Here is a 17,512-nt window from a genome sequence, read left to right as displayed (position 1 = left end):
TTGCACACTTTGTAGTAAATTTGTTGAAAATTCTCAGTACGGAATGTAAGTTTTCCATATCTCTGGGGGAGGCAAAGTGCCGAGGGAGGCAGGGTGACCAGACGTCCCGTATTTCCCGGGATTGTCCCGTATTTTGCTTCTTTGTCCCGGCGTCCCGACAAACCCTTCCCGGGACGCCTATTTGTCCCGTATTTCAGAATATTGAACAAAATGTATTTAAAAGTGACGAATTTTCATCCAAATAACCAACATATGAAGAAGCAGAGACAACAATGAAATTGATGAATAAACTTATGCAAGTTCTGCGGTGATTTTCTTGCTAACCCCAATACATCGCAAACGAACTGGCCTCCTGCCATTGTGTGGCAGGCTACTATAGCTAGGCATGTAGGATCGGAGCAGATTCTCTCCATCAAACATGCGAAAATAATCACAAAAAAATGTACAAAATTTGTATAATGATATTTTGGGTTCTCAGATTACTGATTTGGAGATGTGATCGGAGGAACAAGTTCTTGAGTTTATAGATCTAGTTGTTTAAGCCTTCGTTTTGAGTCTTGTTGTATATGATGCCGCAATGCTTCATCTAATTTTTGAATTAAAAGAAAATCACTTTGAAATTTTATTCATTTCTAAAACTTTTTTTTTAGTTTTAAAAACATATTTGAAAAACACCAAATATCATTATGAATTTTTGTTAGATGATTGGATTTTATTGTTTGCTTGAAGTCTGAACTTTTTTCCTCTTTCTTACTTTTCTATCCTTCTTTCTTCATCCATCTACCCTTCCTGCTTGCCCGTTTTTATTCCATCTTTTTTTCCTGATCCTTTCTCTCTCTCTCTGTTCATTTTTCTTTCTTTTCTCTTTTTTCTTACCTGTCTTTATCAAATTTCTTTTTTTATTTCCTTCATTCTTTCTTTCTTTAAACTTTTTTCTCCCCCTCCCTTCCTCTCCTTTTTCTTTTAATTCTTTCTCTTCCATTATGTTTTCATTCCTCCGCACTTCATTCTTTCTCCCTCTCTTTCCTCCTTTCATTCTTTATTTTATTTTCACTTCTAATTCTTTCCCTTATTCTTTCTCTTCCTCCCTCCCTTAATTCCTTCCCTCCTCACTTACTGTTTTCATTCTTTCTTGATTGTTCGTTTCTTTCTTTCAAAGAATGAAGGAAACATTTTTCTTTCCTTCATTTTTTCTTTCCTCCTCCTTTTTCTTACTTTCTTTTTTTCTCTCCTTTATTTTGTCTTTCACACATGTATTCTTCTTCCATTCCTTTCTTTTTCTTTCTTTCGGTATTCCATTCAAAGAATGACAGAAACTTTTTTCGCTTTTTATTCTTTCTTTCATCGTTTTATTCTAACTTTCTTTTATTCTTTTTTTTTATTTTCCCTTCATTTTCCCCTTCATTTTTTCTTTCTTTCTTCTCAATTCATCTTTTTTCTTTCGTCTTTTCTTTCTCTCCTTCATTCTTTCGTTCACCCTCCCTTCCAATTCATAATAATTTTTCACAGGTGTAACACTGTGTAACCTTCTTTGTTGATCTTTTTTGTCGATTGTCCCGTATTTCATTTTGTGAAATCTGGTCACCCTGGGAGGATGGGGCAAAGTGTTTAATTATATATTGTTTAATTATATTACGGCAAAGGCATTTCGTCATCTGACATACTTTATTATGGCATAATTTACAGTTATCAACCCTCTTGTTACGTTACCTCTGTCGTCGAACCCGTGTGTGATCTCGTGTCCGATGACCATCCCAATGCCGCCGAAATTCAGATACCATGGCAGATCAGAATGATAAAATGGCGGCTGGAGAATACCGGCGGGGAATACTTCAAACAAGTAAAGAAAAAAATTATGTCACAGTCACACCTAACTCGATCTATTCCATACCGACCGACGGTATGTCATTGGAAATAACATAAATGCTTTGATCGGACTGGATCCCGGTTGGTTGGTGTAAAGGCGGCATACGGGATGATACGAACAGAACTGAGGAATATTCAAAAAGCTCCATTACAATCAGGGGCGGATCGAGGATTTTTCAAAAGGGGGGCACATTTTCCCAATCAAAATTTGACAAGCAAAAAAAGGGGGTCCTCGCTTTCAAAAGAGGAGGCACAATTGGATAAGATGGCATAGTTGCATGTACATTGATAACTTTGTTATAGCTCTCAAAGGGTGGGGGCACAAGCCGGATGAGGCCCCCTCCCCCTGGATCCGCCGGTGATTACGATGTATCCGTATTTAAGGAAATATAGAGACGGCTCAGAAAAGACCTACTCCCTGTTTGGCCTTTCATGGCAATCATAATGAATTACCATTTATGAGTCACATTTCCAATAATACCGATATTTAATTTTTCTTGGAAATGTCTCAAGTCTTGCGATTATTATTATTTGTATGACTCTTCTCATCAAAAAAGACATTAATTTTTTTTCTTTCAAATACAATACATAATTCAATTCAATTCAATTTTTTTCAATTCAAATAAACATTTATTTTCCTCCATTTTACAAAATTACTTCATTTTTGTTAACAAGAATTCACTTCAAATCAATTTCCATAAAGAATATAAACAATTTATGTGTACAGAGGAAGGCGTAGGTCCTCTGTGGCGGGATACGCCTGAGAACAAATAAATATATACAATATACAAAATACAATACAAAGATAAGAAGGCCTATGAAAAAAGAAGAGAAGTAGGAAAGAAAACGGAAAGAAAACGAAAAAAAAATGATGGAAATGTTCTAAACAGAATGGTAATTTGCAATTGATATTCTTACCGATTTGGTTTGATCGATAGTATGCATTTACTACAGCGGGACCAATTAACCACCTGAAATCGAAATGAAAGAAAAATGGGAAAAGATTATTTACAATATGTTTTAATGTACTCTTGATGAAAGGTTGGTTTAGTGGGCTTTTACCGAGGAAACCCTAGTTTTCTGGATACGCATCTTCTTCCTGTCACATATTAATTGAAATACTGTATTGATATATTTTATGTTTTGCAATATATCGTTCATTTGTGTAATTTGTACGAAAAATGTCAATTTAAATGTCACGGTTTGACAGTTGTAAATATCCCCGAACAAAAGAAATCAATTTCATCTAAATACAACTACATTCGTGTGAACAGAATAGTACTCTTTTCTCGGAAATGAAAAAAATGGATATATTGCCTTTTGCAAATGAACATTCGAAGTACAAAAGAACTTCAATTACTCGTAAGAATCGTTCTTGAAATAGGATGGATTGCAAAATAAAATATTAAACTGTTCCTCAAGACAGGATTCCCTTGGTAAGCATTTAACCAGAGTTGACCATCATTGAGATTAAACTTTAAAGAAAACTTGACATAATTATTTTATTTATCATTAAGACTTAATTGAACATGTTGAAAGAAGAAATAAAATAGTAAGTTTATGGCGTCATCGACTCGTTCATTTTGCATATCACCATATCATAACAGTGCTGTTTGTTATTAATTGATACGAATTGTAAATTGTCATAAGCTCCCTATTTTGCCATCGATTTCAATTACATTTTCAGTGCTCTGCTTGTTTGATTTGATTTGGTTCGATTTATTTGCCAAGTCCATACTGAAATACGTAAAATGCATAAAAGTATAGTCATTGATACAGCTTGGCAAGATAAACCCATGCAAACTCAAGAGCTTATGTTCATTGAGGTCCTAAACATAAAAAGACTTTTAACAGAAATATAGAGATTTTATCGGATTTTTTCTCTTTTTATTCAAAGTAACATACTGCTGGGGTGGACTAACATGTATCCTTGATGCTCCGGTCACATTAAGCTCACTGATTCCAAACCGACAGGTGGTTTGTCATCGACAATAACGTATTAGCTTTGATCGGACTGGACTCGGTTTCGTTGGGGTGACTGCAGCCAATGCTTATTTTATCATCCACTTCGCAGACGCAATCTGAAACGTTCAGAATTATGTTAAAGATGCCCGCCAAATCAAAATGGACAGATTAGAGGTCATTGTCAAAAGTCGGTGTTCCGAGACAGCACATCGTCTCAAGTTTCGGACCGGACGAAAAATTGCAAATCTGTCCTTTGACCATAGTACATGACGACGCTGATGTCATGATTTAACCATTTTCGACAAAGGTTGCTTTATCATGAAAGGTTTTTGGCAAGATTATCAGCGTTATAGGAAGCGCCTGTGAAGTGAGTGCTAAAATGCCCTATTGATAAATTCTGTATCCAATATTTGTGCTTACCCATCCCGGTCCACTTCTTCTCGTAGCTTCTTCAAATTCTCGTTCGCCGACCAGCCGACGTAACGAAGAATGTTACCGAAATAATCGTCTGCCGTGAAATCAAGCTGTTGGAATTATCATAAGAAATTAATTCTGTGCAGGTATATCGTAATATCTCACATGGGTTCTTGAAAACAAAATAATGATTAATTAATTAATTAATTGAATGCATCGTATCAGAAGCGAGAGCACCAGCGATATACATGCATGAATGATGATAAAAATAATAATGATGAGTGTGTGACTGGTTATTACAGACTGGATAAATCAGATATGATTATTTACGTCTGGGACCGATCTTTAACGTCACCATCCAAAAGACGTGACCAGAGTTTGTATCTCGAACCACTGCGTCGATTTGTAACTTGTAAGAAGAAAAAAGAAGAAGAAAGAAAGAAAGAAAGCTAGAAAGAAGAAGAACAAGGAAAAGGAGAACAAGAATAAAAGAAGGATTGGATGAAGGAAAAATAAAAGGGGCAAGAACAAAAGGTAAGGCAAATGGGAAGAAGAAAGTCAAACAACAAATCTGCAATACTTCCAAACTTCTCTAAATTTCCTTGTTATGCTATTTTCAAAAGTTCTTTTTTTGAACAACGATAATTGACTTACGTCTTCGTACTCCTCGTTCAGCCGGTCATCGTCGAATAGCCAATCCGGATATCCGACTAGCTCTTGCATAGCATCACACTATAAAAATAATTATAACCGGATAGAAGAACATGATTTTTATAACGTGGAATATTAATGTAGCCATGCATCACACACGCAAAGACACACACAATCTTCTTAACATCGTTATCGTTGGAATCTTTTCGAAAGGACAAGAAGGAAATTGGATTTCTTTGCTTGTTTCTATCATTTAAAATTTTGAAAATTGGGACAGGGGACTGAAGAACTCAAAACCACGAGCTTTGGCTCCCTCTCAATAATTTACACATCAAGATTCAAAACTTAAGAGTTCAGATTTTCTGGGATTGATAATGGTGGCCTTAATTGTATTATGATTATCATTCGAAAAGGTTTTTGCAGCCAAATGCAAACATTGTTTGCCAATTATTTGTTTTTCTTATTATGTCAGATTTAAAATCTTAAAGATACGGGAAAGTAATACACATAGCACACATCTAAAAGAAAAGCAATTCATGACAAGGAAGTTAGTTCTTACTCTACAGCCTCAAGCGTCTCTGAGTGCATTTTTGCCCAAGAATCACTCACTTGCTTAGAAATTTTTCCACTTTGAAAGCTCGTTTTCTTCACAATTTATACGATAGTTCATGGATTAATGTATAATGTGTCTATTTTGTGCATCAAAATTATGTTGATTTTTAATAAAGATGAAAAGGGAACCCTGTGGAAGGGTAAAAAGAATAAAAAAACACGATTTATATTGATATGAGATACAAGCTACTAAAATCATTGCTACTAATATCATTGCATCTAATTGGCTAAGAGCAATATTGGCAGTGGACATCTCAAGTCCCCTAATCTCACCTTTTCAGCAGCCACTGCCCGTGTTTCGTCATCCATCCACTCGTTCTCCTTCAACATCTCTTTGAACGCTCGTTTCAGATATTTGATCATCAAAAGAGTCTGAGGAATAAAAACAGGGTACAAATCATAGCGAATTTCGTTTTAATTTTTTTATGTTATCATCCATAAACATAGTAACACAATGAACACTTTAGAAATCATGCATTGACGTTAACGTGCCGCCATCTTAGGCCCAAATTTTCGAAAGTGGGCTAACTTAGCCCATGGGCTAAATTTGGCCCGGGCTATATAAGTGAGCCACCCTTTGGGAATTCGGGCCTTTGAGGCTTAAGCCATTGCCTTGCATGCGTGCGGGTGATCTGCAGCTGCTGGTGCATCTCTTACAAAGCCAGACCATGGAGACAGGGATGCCATCTTATCAGGAGTATCCTCACCCTCTGAAGTGAGGGCTGTATAAGATTATGACGTCACAAGCATGAGATCTATAACAAGATCTGGGGCCCGTCTTACAAAGAGTTACGATTGATCCAATCAATCGTAACTTTATGGAAGATGATGAGATGCTGTTATCAAGCTACTTTTGTGAAAGAATTTGGAATATCTTACATTGTTTTTGCTCTCCCCGGCGAAATTCTCCTTAACGTACATCTTGCCCGTGGCGAACTCTAAGGCGCCGTTGACACCATCTACGCAAAGTCGCCACCTCGCGTCGTCTGCTCCGACGCCGTAGATGACGGAGCGAAACTCGTCGTTTGGTGCCTGATATCGTTTGCTGAGATTGACCACTCGTAATTTTGTTATTCTCCAAATCATGTAATTGGCGAGGATTCTTTGGTGAATAAAAAATTAATATATTTAAAATTAGTATACTATTGATGAAATTACACAAAATCGGAATTTCCACAAATTTAAACTTTTGATCCATATGCAAAATGAAAATTGGTAAAAAAAAATATCATTTACCTCAAAGTTTTCGGCTGCATAATTCACTAACTTTCACCCAACCATTTAATTTGTATATCATCAAATAAATGATAACAAACAATGTCATTGTTATAACCCCAACGTCGATTTGACCTTTCGCGACTAATAGGCCTATTTGAAAGTGATCAAAATTACTCCCTCCTCATTACAAAGTATCAAAAGGACCAGTGATGGGTTAGAGGGTGTCAAACCATCGGTGTAAAAGCCGGATTTTCATATAATGCTCCACTGAATAGGCAACTCGATAATCGGCACCTCATACATGCTATACAATATCATTGCTCTTTTATTTTTTTTCCTCGAAATTTGGTGTTGGTTGAGAAAGAGTCGAGCAAGAATGATATTCCGGACCTTTCGCGTTTCCTCTGAGGAATCTCTGTACAACGCACCAACTCGTTTCATTTGAAAATGCAAGTCAAATAACAACGGAGAGCTGAGAGGCTTTTGTCGAAAGTTGATGGACCGGGACAGCATCGGAATCTCTTGACTCTGGACAACAACGTAATCACTACTGAACATAATTATTTTTCTTCCGTGGCAAATCTTCGGATGATCTGCTGTCCCAGTCCACCAACTTTCGACAAAGGCCTCCATGTGATTTTAATTGCATTTTCAAAGGAACCGACGCGGTGTAGATAGTTTCCGCGTAGTAAAAACGAAAACTCCCCCATTGAAATGAATGGATGCCTAAATAGACGAATAACTGAAGGATTGGGTGAAAAAAAATGGAAGTCGGAACAGAAAATATTACCGAATTGGAGTCCTGTGAATGAGTGCTATGACATCTGTAATAAATTCCGGTTCTCTGTTGTTAATAACTTCGTCATCTGCTAAGGGTTTACTCACATTCGGTAGCACGATGTCAAAGAATCTTGTCCAGTTAACCTGGATGACAAAATAAATCATGACATTTATCACTCTGAGAAAAAGTTGTAATTTGTAAATCCCTCTCATTTCACTTTATTATGTGTATTACGCAAACAACTCAATAGCTTTAAAAAAAATAATTTACAACTTCGTCAGTTGCTGTTTAACCCTAAATAGACTGGGCTATTTCGACGCCTAAGAAGACGGGGGCTGATTCAGCCCCCCCCCCCCCTTATGACCTCGGCCGTCGATCGCGCGATCGCGACGAAAATTGGCACACGCGTTACCCATGGCATCATCTACAAAACTATAACATCAAATTCTGCAAAAAATCTCATGTCTCATTAATTATGCTAATTTATGCGTAAAATAATAAGTTTGCTCTAATTAATAAAATAATGCCCCTGAAATGCTAATTTTTGTTTCACATACTAAAGATAGGCATCTGATCAAATTAATTTAAAAAAAATTCAAAATCACATCTATTTTCTTATGTATTCTATTGTTTTCTAAATTTCTTATGTATTTCTTTGTTTTTCGACTTTTTGGTTTTTATTGTTTTTTCAATGGAAATTGTCGGGGACTTTATTTTGACCATAAACAAGATAAAATTAATTGATTTTAAGCAGTAAAAGGAAAAATAATGATACATTTATGAATTTTGGCTAAGAACACTATTTGCATTGGATTTGTACACAAATTCACGTTTTTGAGTAATTTTGGGTCTGCATGCACTTACGAAATGTTGCGTAATTTTGGAACCACGTACCCGGGGGTCACAATTTTGGTCTCAAAAGTTGCGCGAGACTTGAAAGTGAAAAGTCAGCAAGCGACGCGGTCAAAAATTTCGCGCGGCGGATTTATCGTAAAAAATGTTGGGGCAGCTGAATCAGCCCCCCCCCCCCAGTCTTTTTAGGGTTAAGCTCAGGTCGAATCAATAAGAATATCTGTGACTTTAAACAGCATGATTAATCAATATTGTATAGAGTTCGTTGACAGAAGATTGTTGCGTTGTATAAAGTTTTACTGTAAACTCTCCGTAATACCTTTTAATATTAAGTAGGCCTACTCATGTCAAAAAGGGTGATTGTAAAATAGTTATATATAGATGTTTGTGATATTTTGCAGAATAGTTCTCATGCAGCGCTGTTTTAAATGCGATTTGTAGGAGATCGTGATCCTGGCAAACCTGGTTCAGTTCTTTCAACGGGTACCCACCTGTGGGTAGTCTTGAGTCAAGCCGGTAAGGGTTGTAGGATTATACAAGGCATCACTATCTCTTCTCTCCGACGGGGGTACAGTTATCTATAAATATTATAGAGAAAATATATAGCATGAAATAAACTGTAGTATGATAAGTCCTAAAGAACGCGTTCCTCTAAAATTCCAAGAAGCTAAGAAAAATTGAAATCGAAAACTGAGAATGAAAATCTATCACTATTCTTCAGACTATATGGAAATGTGATTTTAAAAAATAGCAATTTAGGGTTATAGACTTATTTGCGCTATACAAAAACAGGCGATTATTATTAGTAGTATTATCAGTCGACGTGGGAGTATAAGAGAAATGTGATATGAATGCTGAATATAAGACTAGTGTAATTTGGATAGCAATCGAACTATTGTGACCAAGACCTTATTTATCGCAGTAGGATTACCCATTTTAACCGTAACTCTAGTGCAATGCACAATTTACGTTATGATTACATTGATTACCTATGTCGCCTGTGAAATGGTAGGAAATTGTGCATGTTATGATAATATCGAATAGATAAAATCTTTCAAAGAATATTCAGTTAGGAATCTTATTTACATACGAAATCAAACAATCTTATAAATATAATTATTATCATTTTATTCGGCATTTCAACAAAAACAGTTTACAATCAATTTACAAGAAAATATACAATTACAAAGTGAAAAGGGATGTTCACAGAACAAGTCCAGGTTGCCTTGAAAAGGAAAAAGTTAAATAAATTACTGTAGCCCGCAGGCTATCCTCCCCGACCTGGACTTGTATGTTACCACCCCAAGAATAAATACATACACTGTATAAAAACATATATATATATATATATATATATATGTATATATGTATATATATATATATATATATATATATATATATATATATATATATATATATATATATAAATGTGTGAAGCTATACATGTACAACAGCTTTGGCAACTCTTTTATTTAAATATTGTAAAGAAATGGATGAAGAGAACAATGGTAGACGTAGCTTAAATCAAGGTTCCCCAGAGCTATCTACCCTTTGGAAAATTTGGTAATGCCGAAAAAATGTCTCTGCCGGGAATCGAACCCGGGCCCCCAGCTTTGAACGCCGGTGCCTGGGGAACGATGCCTGGGGAACGATGACGATGACGCCGGTGCTCTGGGGAACCTTGATTTAAGCTACGTCTACCATTGTTCTCTTCATCCATTTCTTTACAATATATATATATATATATATATATATATATATATATATATATATATATATATATATATATAGATTATCATATTAACAATATCATCATCATCACCATCGTCATCACGAGCATCGTCATCTTCATCCTATGATCATGATGATCATTATCTTCATCCTCTTCCTGCTCACCATCATATTCATCACCATTATCATCATCATCATCACCATCATCATCATCATCACCATTATCATCATCAACGTGGAGCGTTGTGGCCTAGTGGATAAGTCTTCTCACTTTGAAACAGAAGGTCGTGGGTTCGAATCCCAGCCATGGCGTAATTTCCTTCAGCAAGAAATGTATCCACATTGTGCTGCACTCGACCCAGGTGAGGTAAATGGGTACCCGGCAGGATTACTTCCTTGAATGCATGAGCGCTGAGTGGCAGCTCGAGCTAAAGCCGGGGTAATAATGATAATAACAACGCGCCTCGGAATAGAATATTTCTAGATAGATGGCGCTATATAACTGCCTATCATTATTATTATTATCATCATCATCACCATTATCATCATCATCATTATTATTATCTTATTCGGCATTTCAACAAAAGCAGTTTACAATCAAATTTACAGGAAAATATACAATTACAAAGTGAAAAGAGATGTTTACAGAACAAGTCCAGGTTGCCTGGAAAAGCAAAAAGTTAAATAAATTACTGTAGCCCGCAGGCTATCCTCCCCGACCTGGACTTGTATGTTAACACCCCATGAATAAAAACATATATATAGATTATCATATTAATACAAATAATAATTCATATAGAAAAAGCATATTGAAATTGATATGTATAAGAACAATCAAATATAGTGTGATTAGAAAATAATTACAGGACAACTTAAAGAAGGTGTAGTAAATTGGTATTTAGATATATATTTAAATTGGTCAGGTAAATATAAATTTCAAATAGAAGTACATTGTATTGGGAAAAGATGTATAAGCAGTAAAAAGGAAAACCAAATAAGATTTGGAATTAATAAGAGGAGAAAATATGAATGTTAAAATAATGTACCGGTAAATGAGTGAATATCTAAAACAGAAATTTGTTCACTGTTCACTTAGGAATTACAATATATATGTTTGTTAAACGTAATTCAAAAAGTATATAAAAGCAAATGGATTAAAGAAGATTAGATTTGACAAATTAATGCGGTGAGTATAGAAAAAAACACTGACCAATATTCCATTCCATTGCTCATAGAGCCCCCCCCCCCCGCAGTAAGCATTATACTGTACATCTTATTCGAATAACTCAGTCCGTAAGCATAGCCATGGATTTAAAGATCTACAGACAAGGACAAACTCGTTTCGTAGACCATGCGTTAATTCCTCCCACACTCTTGGGAAGTAGTGGATTGGGGAGCAGTGTAACCTTTGGGTCCTAGCAAGCAGGTGTCTGAATAATAGATTTTCTTGATGACGGTCATTAATGATTGTTTTATAGATTATACTGTAATTATATAATATATATATAATTATATAATAATACAACTTCGCATATATTAGTAGCTTCCCTTTAATGTGTCTAAATACCCCCCAAAATCCACACTTTAAAGCTTCAAGGAGGAATGATTTCTTTGTCAGTTGTGTATCAAGAGTTAAATGTGAAAGATGGCACAGTAAATGCACAAGTAAAATTATTTTGAAATTATATTATATTCAAAATAACATTTTGTGGAATTTTATCGCGTGACAAAATGAGGAGCTGCCTGTATGAACAAAAAATATAAAATTATAAGAAAGGAAAAAAAACATTACCTTGCTATTCCCAGTAATTCTTCATTATTTTGTTTTCCTATTTTTTCACTTTATCAAAACCAATCGAGGATATGTTCAGCTTTCCCTTCAAAATATTTTCTGATACATGTATACTTACATTGGCAAGTTCTGTCTCAAAAGCAAACACATCTCTCATCTCTGTCTGAGCGGTTTGTTCGTCTGCTCCGAGTAATGTAGCTATCGTCACCATAAGCTTAATGTAGGCGTTTTGAACCTGTAGCCAATAGAGGAATAGTCACTTCCAAAATCATCATCTGCCGCTCCCGACCCAGGAGTGTTAAATGGGCACCTTGTAGGAATTTGTTTTTTTAACACATGACTCAAAGGAAGATCTGTAATCACATATCAGCATTGCTCAATTTGGGCCATCTTCCGATTCGTTATCTAAATTTCAAGTGTCACTACTCATTTTTGTACATTGTCTTTAATGTCTTTATTTTCATTTTTTGACAAAACGATATGGAATTAGAATCACAAACAATCCAAACGCAAGTTTTGAGCGTTAAGCAAAAGTCAGGTAAATCATGGTGTCAAAGAAGAATTGTATGAGCAATTACATGCATTCATTTAGTACTTCCTCTTCAAGGATATTCATAACATTTATTGATTAAGAACATTCCGGAATGTCTCAGTACAGCTTTGTTAGGCATGCCTATTTAATGAGGCTGAATAACTTGTGTTATTTCTGGAATATACAAAGATAGACAATACAGACAATACAATAATGCTAAACAATAGAGCCTGTCAGCAGTGGAAAATTACAATAGGATTAGCTATTTTGTTTACATTGTTGATTTTACCGAGGTCATTCAAACTGTCAGCTTATATATATGTGTGTGGGTGTGCGTGGATGTGTGTGAGGGCGGGTGTGTGTGAAGTTATACACGTACTACAGCTTGGCAACTCTTTTTATTTAAATATTGTGTGACAGAAATGGATGAAGAGAAGAAAGGGTAGATAGCTCTGGGGAACCTTGATTTAAGCTACGCCTACTCTTGTTCTCTTGTTTGCAGTTTGTTTGCAACCTATTTTAATGAACGTTTTTCAACCCATGGTTTGCTGAAACTGACTGTTAATCATCATCAACATCGTCTTCGCAGACATTTCAACTCGTTACAGTGACTCCTATTCGGCTCTTATTATTCATCGTGTTTCAACATCAATTTCATCATCGCCATCATGGCCATTTTGGACATTAATTCAAGGAACCTTTGCCAGCCAACTTGGAAATATATACATGTATATATCACTTGGAATGTACGTTTGTGGACTAATCTGAACTGACACTTTAAAAGATGTAAGATTATTATTTCTGTTTTGATTTGTGTATAATGGAACTATTTCCTGTAATAAAAAAGGAAATCAAATTTAAAACTAGATTTTCATTGTTATTTATTGCAGTATCGTAACAATGGTAATTCATAATTTCAATGCATTATTGTAGACCGCTTATATACTTCTGATTAAGTAAGGGAAGAGCTATATAGTATGCATGTATAATCATCATGATTATTCATATAAAAACGAACACGATTCAATGCGACCTATTTCTAATTGTGACATTCTGGTCTGACGCCAGTAATGTCATTTGTATTAAGCATCCATTTAAGATCCGTAATTTGACAACACCACACATTCTACACGTTTTCATGGCAATGTGTATCCAAACATGGACCACAAATTATGCAGAGATTTATCTCAAGTCAATTCCAATGCATGTTTGAATTTGGATTCACTCACCTTTTCATGTTTCTCTGTGTTCAAGAAATATTCTCGGCTAGAAATTCCAAGACTGGATTGGTCGATCTAAAAAAAAAATAACAAACCAAACTTCAATTAGTATTGAAGTGTATTTTTTAATATTGTCTTACAATGCACACATTATCTGCTCAGAGAACACAGACAACGTTACTATAAACGGACATTGGGTAAATTAGACAGCCGAAATCCGAGTATTTTGAAAAATCTTATAACATGTTTTTATTGTTAGCCATCTCACACAAAGTGTGAACGGACCATTCCCCAAAGGCTCAATTTGTATCTTTGATTTGATTTTGATTTGATTTGATTGTTTACTTCTGCAATTACATCATTCGTATATAATACATTTTCCATAACATAACAAACATAGTATATTGAGAACTTTTTTGGCATGAATCATAACTAAGTGTACTAAAATTATCATTACAAACAAAACTGATCTCATACCAAATTAGTTAACATTTACAATTTGCAGGAGAAGGATTGTCATCATAAGCAGATTGCTTGAAAAAATGACAACCCCAGGTTAAAACTCTTTGATTAATATAATACATTAATACAGCAGAATCGATATACAGTACATTTCATGAAAAAGAGCAGTAATGTAATTTGAGCAATGAAGATGGAGATAAGGATGAAGATGATGGTGAAATGGTGAAGATGAAGGCGATGGAGAGGATGATGATGGTAATGATGCTTTTATGATGACACATCGACACGGAAATTTTACTTCAAATATTCTGATATCAACATAGATTCGCCTAAAAAAGACTTAGAATGATCGTTAATTTGGTTTGAAATTGCATTAATGTCGTGTCCATTACTAGACTCTTTTTGATATTAAAAAAAATCATTCATAGACCTTTATTTTGATGAAAATGTTTTATTTACGGTGAAAATGGCCTTTTAATAAAGGTTCCCGTACAGAGCAAAAGTATGTGGCGCTTTCCCTGCGCGGTATTCGAAGTATTTACGAACACAGTAAATGTATTGAAAATTCCCCTCAAATAACAAAGAACAGCTGGGAGGACAAAGTCGAAAATTGGAGAACCTGAACAGCAGTTTTTTGTCGTAACTTTCGGAGCTGACGGGAATTGCAAAAAGTATAGCGATTTTCCAGAAACAGGGATTAAATGCCGTTTAGGCGGCAGAACTTTTTACTCTCGGGTCTGTTTATCAAAGTGGAGACAATGGCGAGGATTCGAACCTCAACCTTACGATCATCATGAGTCCAATGTTCTAACCACTAGACCACTGCCAAACCCCAACCTTACGATCATGAGTCTAATGTTTTAACTACGAGACAACGGCCAAATCCTCACCTGTAAGATATATCTTGAAGCATTCTTATCGTCGACACCGATGTACGGTTCGATGAGCATGGAGTTGCTGTATTTGCTGACGAGCGTCCCTAGCAACCAGATGAAATCGAAATCGGAATGGTTCCATCGACCACCGTGGGTGTCCCCGAGAACCGGCCATCCCCCGAGGCTGTGGAGGAGGTCGCGAATGGGCGCGTCGTCGAGCTCTTCTATTCTGGCTGATAAGGATGATAAATGACACGAGTGATATTTCATAGAGCAGGTAGAAGTTATGACAATTTCCTTTGCCAGAGATAAGAAAAATGCAAGAAAAAAGGTGAGAAAAGAATGTCCCCTTTCCTGCCAGTAGGCATATAATAGACATATTTTAGGAAACTGTAATTACAGGTAATTTAGAATATGGTAACTTAAGACACCAATACATTCAGAGAACATGATAAAGAAATGGTAGAGCATATATAGGACACTGGAACTTTATAGTTGAGAAGATTGAAGTTTGAAGCATTAAAATCTTAAACAACAAAGTTTATTTGTTACTATTCAGCACAGTTGTTTGCACTGTTAAACAAGTACTATAAGGTTAATGCATAGAGCTATTCTCTGTTAGCTCCATGGTTAATGAGTAAACATCGTTATGTATATTTTCAGCGTATTCACAGTGAATGATACGAGACATTAATAATTGGTGTGACCCCAAAATAATTATATGAAATAGGAACATAAAAGTACAAAAATCTCGGCTCACCTGTATCTATACACGCTGAATAAAAGTGTTTGACTTTCTTCTCGGATTCTGTCTCACTGGGCTTAATATCTTCCTCAAATAAGGCTTGGGATGAGAAGAGAGAAAGTTTAAAGATAACCCAGTAGGCGGTTTCAGACCGCCTCGAAGTTCGCCAGTTCCAGGTATTCTCTGATCGGGAAATTTACCCCGATCAGAAAATACCAGGTATTTTGGTAATGTGAAAGCAAACTACGCGTAATATCCCCGAAAGAAAATACCCACTAAAGTTGGTTTCAAACCGCCTCGATCACAAGAATCCCCGTTAAATTACGAGAACTTTTTAAGGCTAAAAAATACCCGTTAATTATTCCTGCATTCACACCGCCCCGAAACACATCCTTCGGGATTAGTTCCCGAAGTTACGAGCATGCGCAGTGTGGTCTGATAAGCAGGCAAGGCGGGAGATTCAAAATCACTAGCCCAGCAGCCACCCACGCCGCCGCGCCCAACGACACGCTGGGATAAAAGTTCCCGTAATTTGCTTTCACATCGCCAAAATACCTGCGACCTTGGAAAAATCCCCACGAAAGTTCTCGTAATTTCGCCAAGTACCTACTATTTAGCGGGTATTTTCTTTCGGGGAAATTACGCGTAGTTTGCTTTCACATTACCAAAATACTTGGTATTTTCTGATCGGGGTAAATTTCCCGATCAGAGAATACCTGGAACTGACGAACTTCGAGGCGGTCTGAAACCGCCTATTGTCTGTGCAAGGTTTAAGGATCGAGCTATATTCAAATGTTCATTATACTCGAATTGAGAATGCAGTATAATACTTGTCAGTTCAAGGTAATTAATGTCACTGGGCTACTCGCGGGTTGAGTATTGAGTATAAACATGCATGTACTCTTCAAGAACAGCTTACAATTTTATGTATGAAACATTTTTAAATGTTTATTTAAACTCAGACATTATTTACCCCTATCTGCTCTACTTATTTTGTATAATTCCTTAATATTACCTTATTTAATATATTGTATACCACTTTGGGGCAATTGCAATCAATCAAAGCTAAACACACTATTTAAACTACAAAAAAAGCAGTCCGGATTTGCACAGGAAGTCATTATCTTGCACATTCTGCACCATTATCTAAAAAATTAAACATATTGAATGTTTATGACTTATACATTTATTATACTGCCGTTCTTGGATTCTTTTATTTTCAAAATGTTTTACCATCGAATGTTTTACAGATGTTTCAGATAAATAGCAATGTTCACAATTACAACACTCGAATAAACAATGATTTTCATTTATTTAAAGTTTCCTCAACCTTCACAAACAAATCATTCTGTTTAGTTTTCCCACTGTTTGGAATTCCATTCCTCGTAACATACGATCATACACAAATCTAAATATTTAAAAGATGTCTTAAAAAATCCCTTTTATCCAAGTATTAATAATTTTGCTCTCCCTATTTTTTTTTTTACATGTTTTTGATGTCATCCTACATTATTATAATGATCTAGATATGCCTGTGTAATATATATTATAATTTCTTTTGAGAACTTATTCTCACAAGGCCTCTGTGCTTTTCTTCTCAAGTTCTCTTTCATTCAATTATGATATTTAATCAAGGCAATGTTTTGTTTATTTATGAAATAATTTACTCTGTATTATTGTATGCATTTTTAATTTGTTTGCATTGTACATATGTTTTTTTTTAAACCTATTTGAATTTGTATTTGAATGAATAAAGAATTGAATTGAATTGAATTGAAATGCTGACGGATGCTTTA

General features: G+C 35.5%; 1 protein-coding gene across 2 annotated transcripts in view; it reads right to left on the bottom strand.

Moving 5' to 3' along the window:
* LOC121427596 (neprilysin-1-like) overlaps positions 1–17,512 on the bottom strand; it is a 44,101-nt gene that overhangs the window by 8,578 nt on the left and 18,011 nt on the right. For both annotated transcript variants that reach the window (XM_041624070.1, XM_041624069.1), the window contains exons 5-16: positions 15,732–15,815; positions 14,987–15,204; positions 13,644–13,709; positions 12,001–12,117; positions 8,851–8,937; positions 7,517–7,650; positions 6,388–6,610; positions 5,782–5,880; positions 4,900–4,977; positions 4,252–4,355; positions 2,785–2,837; positions 1,711–1,830 (exon numbers count right to left, since the gene is read on the bottom strand). In XM_041624070.1, the coding sequence (XP_041480004.1) occupies positions 1,711–1,830; positions 2,785–2,837; positions 4,252–4,355; positions 4,900–4,977; positions 5,782–5,880; positions 6,388–6,610; positions 7,517–7,650; positions 8,851–8,937; positions 12,001–12,117; positions 13,644–13,709; positions 14,987–15,204; positions 15,732–15,815 (1,383 nt within the window). The remainder of the gene's footprint in view (positions 1–1,710; positions 1,831–2,784; positions 2,838–4,251; positions 4,356–4,899; positions 4,978–5,781; positions 5,881–6,387; positions 6,611–7,516; positions 7,651–8,850; positions 8,938–12,000; positions 12,118–13,643; positions 13,710–14,986; positions 15,205–15,731; positions 15,816–17,512) is intronic.

Source organism: Lytechinus variegatus, chromosome 14, assembly GCF_018143015.1.
Source record: "Lytechinus variegatus isolate NC3 chromosome 14, Lvar_3.0, whole genome shotgun sequence".
In the NCBI taxonomy this organism is placed as follows: Eukaryota; Metazoa; Echinodermata; class Echinoidea; order Temnopleuroida; family Toxopneustidae; genus Lytechinus; species Lytechinus variegatus.
Note: the sequence above shows the minus strand (reverse complement) of the source record. Positions and strands in the feature narration are given on the sequence as shown.